Below are 7782 nucleotides of genomic sequence, written 5' to 3' on the forward strand. Positions count from 1 at the left end.
ATGAAAAAGCGATTATTGAATTAAGTAATAATCAAATATTTATGACAAAGAAAAAAGGTTGTTTAAAAGATATTTCAAAGAATTTAAAAGAAGGAGAAAATTATACAATTGGAGAGAATATAATTTTTGAATTTTTTGTAATTACAAAAGAAACATTTAATAAAGGAATTGAAATAAATAAAAGATATGTATTTGATAAAGAAATAGGAAGTGGAAGTTTTAGTCATGTTTATTTAGCAAGAGATAAAATTGATAATCAACAACTTGTAATAAAAACATTAAAAAAAGAAATTATTAATAATCAAATTTACTTTCATCAATTTGAACATGAAATTTCAATAATTAAAAAAATTAAACATCCTTTTATTATTTCATATTATAATGATTATAATATTAATAATAATAAATTTCTTGTATTAGAATATGCTCCTAATACTTTAATTTCTTATTTAAATAAACAAAAATCAAAAGAAAAAAAATATATTGATTTATCAATTTGTGAAAGAATTTTTAAAGAATTATGTTGTGCTGTTCAATTCATTCAAAAAGAATTTAATTTAATTCATAGAGATATTAAATGTGAAAATATTTTAATAAATGAAAATGGTCATTGTAAATTAACAGATTTTGGATTATGTATAACTGTAAATGAATGGGAACATGAAAAAATTAAAAAAGGTGGAATAGGAACTCCTGAATATCTTGCACCTGAAGTAAGAACAACACCAGCTTATTATTCATTTAAAAGTGATTGTTGGAGTGTAGGATGTGTATTATATTGTTTAATTACTGGTAATTTTTATAAATTATCATATAATAAAGCAATATTTGATGAAATTAAAACTACTAATTCTTGTTATAAAATGTTAATTGAAAAAGGAAAAATGCTTTTAGAAGAAGATTTAGAAAAAAGACCAACAATGATTAATTTTGTTCATCAATTTAGTTATTTTAATGATACTGAACGAGAATGTATAAATTATATTAATTCTATTAATTCTATTAATGAACATCAAAAATCTATATCTTCTTCTGAAGTATTAAAAATAAATAAAAATAAATCAAAAGAATTTCCTATTAAACGTTTATCATTTGATAATGATTCTTTAACTCCTCAAAAGAAAAAAAGAATTAAAAAAAATACTTCTTTTAAAAGTAGTGATGTAAAAATGACAAATTTATTTGATCAAAAGAAAAAAATAAATTAATTTAATTTTGTTTCAATCAAATGACTCATAAATTCTTTTGTTAATTGAGTCTTTTGATTAATAACATCATCTAATGCTTCCTTTAATTCTTTTCTCATTTGAATTAATCGTGCAATAAAAAGTGGAGTGGAATTAATTGTTATCCATCCATCTAATGTAATAGTTTTTTGTTTATAATTCACAGCAATTGTTGTAGCTATTAAAGCAATAAATACTTTTTTAATTAATGAACATTCCCATACCATTATTTTATTTGATTTTACCATATTAGTATAAATAAATACATTATCTTTAAAATCAATTCTAGGCATTGAATTAATAGAAGATATTCCCATAAATACTTGATGTTTTTTTGTATAATATTCATATTCAATTGATGTTTTTCCTATAATTTGTTGTGGAATAATAATATTTGGATAAAATACATATGTTAAAATAAATAATAATAATTCTTTTTTATAAGATGATTGAATTGATTGAATTGGATAATTATAATTTTTTAATAACTCTATAAATTGTTTTCTTGTATCTAATATTTCTTTCATAAGAATAATATTTATATTATTATTTTTACAAAACTGTGTTCCATTTCCTTTTCTTTCTGATTCAATATAATGTTCTACTATTTTCATTGTTGCTATATGATCTGATGCATCAGAACAATATCTTCTCTTAATATTACTTCCATTTTCTCCATTAATTAATGGTTGTACTGCCATACATGCTGCTAATAATGTAGCTTCTTGTGCAATTCCAAAAGCACATCCTAATAATAACATCTTTCCTATAGATACTTCAACTGGAAGAGCTGCTAATGCAGATCCTAATGGAGTTGCACTATATTCAAATTCTTTAACTGCTCCAGAAATATCTAAATGACTAATTCTTTTTGCTGCTTTAATAGTAACAAGTTGGAGCAATGATTTTTCGATTTGTGTTTGACTTGGTGCATCTAAAGCATCAGCAAGAAATTGAACAGGATTTTTTTCACCAAATAATAATATTTGAAGACATAATGATTCTAATGGTAATCTCTTAATTTCAGGTTGTGGATATGTTTCAAATGAACTTTCTCTTTTTTGACTATACATTTTATAACATTCTCCTGAAGATACTCTTCCAACTCTTCCTGTTCTTTGTTGGGCATTAGCCTTTGAAATTTTTGTAAGAATTAATCGTTGCATTTTTGTAGAACGATCATATGACATAATCCTTACAAGTCCAGTATCAATAAGATATTTAGCATCAGGAATAGTAATAGATGTTTCAGCAATATTTGTAGATAATACAATTTTCCATAACCCATTTGGTGCAATTGAAAAAGCTTCTTTTTGTTGTTGTAAAGGAACAGAAGAATGAAGAATATGAATTTTAAATTTATTTAAATTGTTAAAAGGTGGTGTAGAAATAATTTCTTTTTGTAATGTAGTAATTTCATAAATACCTGGTAAAAATATTAAAATACAACCTATTGGTTTATTTGTAATAAGATAATGTAATAAATCCATTATTAACTCATAATTGACAGTAGATTGATTAATCATATCTGATGTTGTTTTGTTTAATTTGTTATTAACTTTATTCATATCAACAGTAATGAGTTGATCACCAATTAATTTCTTTTGAAAATCATCATATTTATAATTATAATATTCTGAAGTAGAATCAATTGAATAATTTGTAAATGAAATAATATCATCTAAATAAAATGTTTGAATTGGATGAATTTTACTTTCAATTCTTAAACATGAAGCACTTCCAAAATATTGTTCAAAAAGTTCTACAGCTAATGTAGCACTCATAATAATAATTTTAATTGTTTTATTTCTTGTTATTAATTTTTTAATCAATAATAATAAAAAGTCTGTATTAATATCTCTTTCATGAACTTCATCAATAAATAAATGACTAATTCCTTCTAAATCTGGATTACCAAGAACCTTTCTTAACATTACACCAACTGTACAATATACTAATTTTTCATCTCCTGTTTTCTCAAATCTAATTTGATGTCCAACAAATTTATTTGATCCTCTTTCATCTATCACTCTTGAAGATAATCCTACTGCACTAATTCTTCTTGGTTGTGTTACATATATTTTAGTTTGACTTCCTCGTTTATTTAATAATTCATTTTCTAAAACAAATTGAGGTAATTGTGTACTTTTACCACTACCAGTAGTTCCTGAAACTACAACAATTTGATTATTATTTAAAAGGTTAATAAAATGATCTTTATTAGAATAAATTGGTAATTGTTTTCTATTTTCCAACATATTTTGATAATGTGAACTATTAATTTCTTTATTCATTTCATCAAAATAATAGTCATTAGAAAATTTATCTTTAGCTTGTGTTTCTGATGTAAATTTATTAATACTTTGTTCTTCTATTTCTTTTTCTTTTTTCTTTTCTCCTTTTGGTGTTTGACTTACTAATAAAATAATACTGTTTTTAGTAATTTCTTCTGGTGAATTATTTGTCCAATTATCAAATACTTCTTGATATCGTGGTGAGAAATTATTAATAAAATTTCTTTGTACTTTCATTTCAAATAATAATCTTAAAGCAATATAATTCTTTGCTGTAGCTTTTTCAAGAAAAGCAGTATTTTCTTCTGGAATACGTGCATATAACACTGTTTTTGATTTATCATTTAATTGTACTGATGCACTCATAAGATATCCTTCTTTACATTTTTCATCTTTATATTTAGGATTATCATATTTTTGTCTTCTACAATAGTCACAAATAATTACTGAAGGAAACTTACCTGTCCATTTTGTATCTTCTGCTGCTGAAATGATATTCCATCGTTCATTTTCTTCTTCTTTAATTTCACCATCAAAATTAAAATTTAATTCATTTTCTTCTTCTTCTTCTTGAGCCTCTTCTTTCTTTCTTTTTTCTGCTTCTTCTCTTAACCTAGCAATTTCTGCTTTTCTTTTTAATCCCTCAGCTCTCATTTCTTCTGGAGTTTTCTTTTTCTTTTTTGTTGTAGAGTCCATTGCTTCTTTAAAAGCCTTTCTATCAAGTAATGCGTCAAGATCTTCTTCCTCTTCTATTTCTTGTTCTTTCTGTTTTTCTTGAATTTCTTGTGTTTTACTTATTTCCTTTTTTATTTCTTGTTTAATTTCTTGTTTTTCACTCTTTACTTTATTAAATGTTCCTCCTAAACTGTTTGGTAACAATCTAGATGGAATATTTAGACATAACCATTCAATTACCATATCAACAGTGATATCATCAGAATTTTCTAAAGTAGCTCCAACCATCCCTTTTTTGATAAGTTCTGATGTCAAACCAAATTCATTAATTAAGGAATCATATAAAACTTTTAACCGTTGAATATTTTGTGAATCTGATTGTTGCTTTTCAATTTCTTTTTTTTCAATAATTTTTTGTTCTTTTTTTTCTTTCTTTTGTTGAATAGCCACTTTTGGTTCAATCTTCGGTTTAGTGATCTCTATCTTAGGTTGGCTAGAAGGTGTTGATTGGTTTTGTTGCAGTCGTTGAATCTTTTCTAATCTCTGTCTTTCTAAAGCTTTTGCCATTTGTTGTTTCCTACGACTCATCTCTTTATAGAATAAACTCCCACTGGTTATTTTAATAAAAATTTTTGTGTTATTTTAGTTTTTTGTGTTTTTCTTTTTTATTAAAAAGGGTTTTTAATATATTTTAATGAATTAAAATTTTACTATATTACAAATAAAATGAAAAAACAAAAAAATGAGTTAGTGACAAAAAGATTGATTCTCTGATAAGAAGATTTTATTTCTAACTTGAAATTTTATACCTTTAAATGAATATTACTATCCAACCACCACGCTTTCATATTTCTACTCTCCATATAATACTAACAATAATTTGTTTAGTATCTTTTATTTTTTGTATCAAAATATTTAATACACCGTTTGTATTGTTTTTATTTATTTAATACCAATAGTAGCTTACTTATAGATTAACTCCAAATTCTTATCAGTACCAACCAAATTATAAATTATATTCAAAAAATTCTCCTTTTTTTAGAGTTGCAATAATAAGTGATTTAGATAAAGCAAGTAAGCTCAATAAAAAATGGAGGTCTTCAATGATTATTGGAACAATATTCAAACAAGGGAATACCTATGAATTTCAACAACAAGAAGAATTTAATTTAACATTAGGAATCAATGAAAATGGAAGAGGAATGGAGTTAAGTGAATTGTTAAATTTTAATGGAGAATTATATGGATTTGACGATAGAACAGGGGTTGTAATGGCTATTGATTTAGAAAAAAAAAAGACTTATCCACGTTATATTTTGATGGATGGTGATTTAAATTCCGATAAAGGAATGAAAATTGAATGGGCAACAGTTTATAAAGATTCTATGTATATTGGAAGTATAGGAAAAGAATTTACAACACCAACAGGAGAGTATTTAAATGATAATCCATTGTATATTAAAAAAATTGACCAAAATGGAAAAATTACTGCAATAAATTGGAAAAATAAATATAACAACTTAAAAAATGCAGTTGGAATTTATGGAGATGGGTATATGATTAATGAAGCAGTTACTTATTCAGCTAGTGCTAACAAATGGTACTTTGCACCTAGAAAATGCAGTAAAGAGAAATATGATGATAGTAAAGATGAAACTCGTGGATGTCCTTACATTATTTCTACTGAAGACTTTACTAATTTTGATATAATAAATGATCCTCAACATGACCTTAATAAAGGATTTAGTTCTATTAAAGTTCTTCCAAATGATGAGAATAAGTTAGTATATTTAAAGAGTGTTGAAGTTGGAGAAAGAAGTGAAACATATATAGGAATGATTAGTACTTCAGGAGAAGTATTAATGCAAGACAAATTAGTTGCTAAAATGAAAATGGAAGGAATAGAATTTATCTCAATGTAATTTCAATTAAATTATCTTGTTCTTTTTGTATTGACTCTTTAATTATCCATAAATAAACCACTTTGATGTAAGATTTGAGTATACTTTTTAATAAAATTCTTACGAGTATCTAAGATACGTTCAATAAGTTTTTTATTTCCTTCAATATCATTAAGTAATATTACAAATTGATCTTCAGTCATATGAATTGGGTCAACAAATAATTGAACAGGTTTTGCTTCCATCAAGTAATTTTTATTGTATTTAGTTATCTGTTTGTATCCACAAAATATTATCTATTAATCTCTAACTACTCATCAACTCTCGTTTTGGTGACTGTTCTTTTTCTTAATGAAAATGTAAATACTAAAATTTTATTCAAAACGATAATAAACAATTTCAAATTATATTTTTATTATTTTTAAATTATAATTAAAAAGAAAAATCACAAAGGTAATAATCTAGTATTGGTTTCCACGTTGAACAGGAAAAAGAGTATTTGAGTTAATAAAAGATAAAAATGCTTTTATACTTTTAAGAAAATAGTTGAAAAAAGAATAAAGTAATCTTGAAAAATCAATTATGTCTAACGAAAACGAAAGTTGTGAAAAAGAGAAAAAGGTAGGGAAACACCAACCAGGGAAAAGTCTTGTAGAAGAATTTATTCCTTTTAAAATGGAAGTTAGTCCATTTAAACCACGACTATATAGTTACTGGATGGATGCATCACGTTGGAGTTCAAAAATGCTTGAAAAAATGCTTATTAAAAAAGATATGAGAGGTATTGGAAATCGAATGAAAATTTTATCAGTTACAGGACCAGAATTTATGAAAATTGACAGTAAGTTTAATGTAAAACTTGGTGCTGAACTTCAAGAATGGAGAAATTTATTAGCATATAGAGATGAATGTAGAAAGGCAAGTGCTGCATGTATATTACAACGTGCCATTCGGTCACGTCAAAAAGTAAAAGATTCAAAGAAATATATTTATTGTTCTAAGATCGTAAATGAAATTATTTCAACAGAACAAACGTATGTTCAACAACTTGATGTCGTTGTAGATTTAATTATGAAGCCATTAAAAAAAATAAATAAACAAGAAGAAATTATAACAGAAGAACAAATGAAATTAATATTTTATGGATTAGCAAATATTCAAGCAACAAATCATGCATTGCTTGATAATTTAATTGAAAGTTGTACAAACTATTCTCAAAAAACTTGTGTTGGTAAAATATTCTTAGAATTTACACCATTTCTTAAAATGTATTCAGACTATTGTAGAATTTATAATAATATTTCTGATATGGTTTGTGTAACATTAAAACCACCTCATCCTTTTGCAAAATTTATTGGGGATCAAATGAAACATGCACCAGTAGGTTTAAGACATCATACATTAACTTCATTATTAATTACACCGGTTCAACGTTTACCAAGATATAAATTATTATTAACTGATTTATTACGTCATTATAATTGGGAACATCCGGATTACTATGATTTAAAAAAAGCACAAGAAGAAGTTAATAAAGTTGCTACTTATGTTAATGAAATGTCTAGAATGCAAGAGTCAACTGAAATGACATTATATTTAACTAATATTACAAAAGGAGTTCCTGAAGGACTAAATATTTGTGAACCAGGAAGAATATTTATGAGTCGTAATGATGTTACATTATAT

At 24.9% G+C, this 7782-nt stretch overlaps 4 protein-coding genes across 4 annotated transcripts in view; 3 read left to right on the forward strand and 1 right to left on the reverse strand.

The window, feature by feature from the left end:
* Positions 1–41: 41 nt before the first annotated feature.
* Positions 42–1167, forward strand: EHI_053590 (protein kinase domain containing protein; the record flags this gene model as incomplete). The annotated part of the gene is made up of 2 exons (XM_649150.2): positions 42–1083; positions 1130–1167. 2 exons carry the CDS (start codon positions 42–44, stop codon positions 1165–1167), a joined length of 1080 nt encoding a protein of 359 aa, XP_654242.2.
* Positions 1168–1204: 37 nt separating this feature from the next.
* On the reverse strand, positions 1205–4783 carry EHI_053600 (helicase, putative; the record flags this gene model as incomplete). The annotated part of the gene is made up of 1 exon (XM_649151.1): positions 1205–4783. One exon carries the CDS (start codon positions 4781–4783, stop codon positions 1205–1207), a length of 3579 nt encoding a protein of 1192 aa, XP_654243.1.
* A 227-nt stretch (positions 4784–5010) lies between these two features.
* On the forward strand, positions 5011–6117 carry EHI_053610 (apyrase, putative; the record flags this gene model as incomplete). Its single annotated transcript, XM_649152.1, has 2 exons — positions 5011–5120; positions 5169–6117. The coding sequence occupies 2 exons, from the start codon at positions 5011–5013 to the stop codon at positions 6115–6117; spliced, it is 1059 nt and encodes a 352-aa protein (XP_654244.1).
* Positions 6118–6678: 561 nt separating this feature from the next.
* The window catches only part of EHI_053620 (uncharacterized protein), a gene marked incomplete at both ends in the record, with an annotated part of 1221 nt that continues 117 nt past the window's right edge, over positions 6679–7782 (forward strand). Inside the window, one exon of the mRNA XM_649154.2 lies at positions 6679–7782. This exon is cut by the window's right edge and continues 117 nt beyond it. Within this exon, the coding sequence (XP_654246.2) occupies positions 6679–7782 (1104 nt within the window).

This window comes from Entamoeba histolytica, genomic scaffold (assembly GCF_000208925.1).
Source record: "Entamoeba histolytica HM-1:IMSS scf_1104750517085 genomic scaffold, whole genome shotgun sequence".
In the NCBI taxonomy this organism is placed as follows: Eukaryota; Evosea; order Mastigamoebida; family Endamoebidae; genus Entamoeba; species Entamoeba histolytica.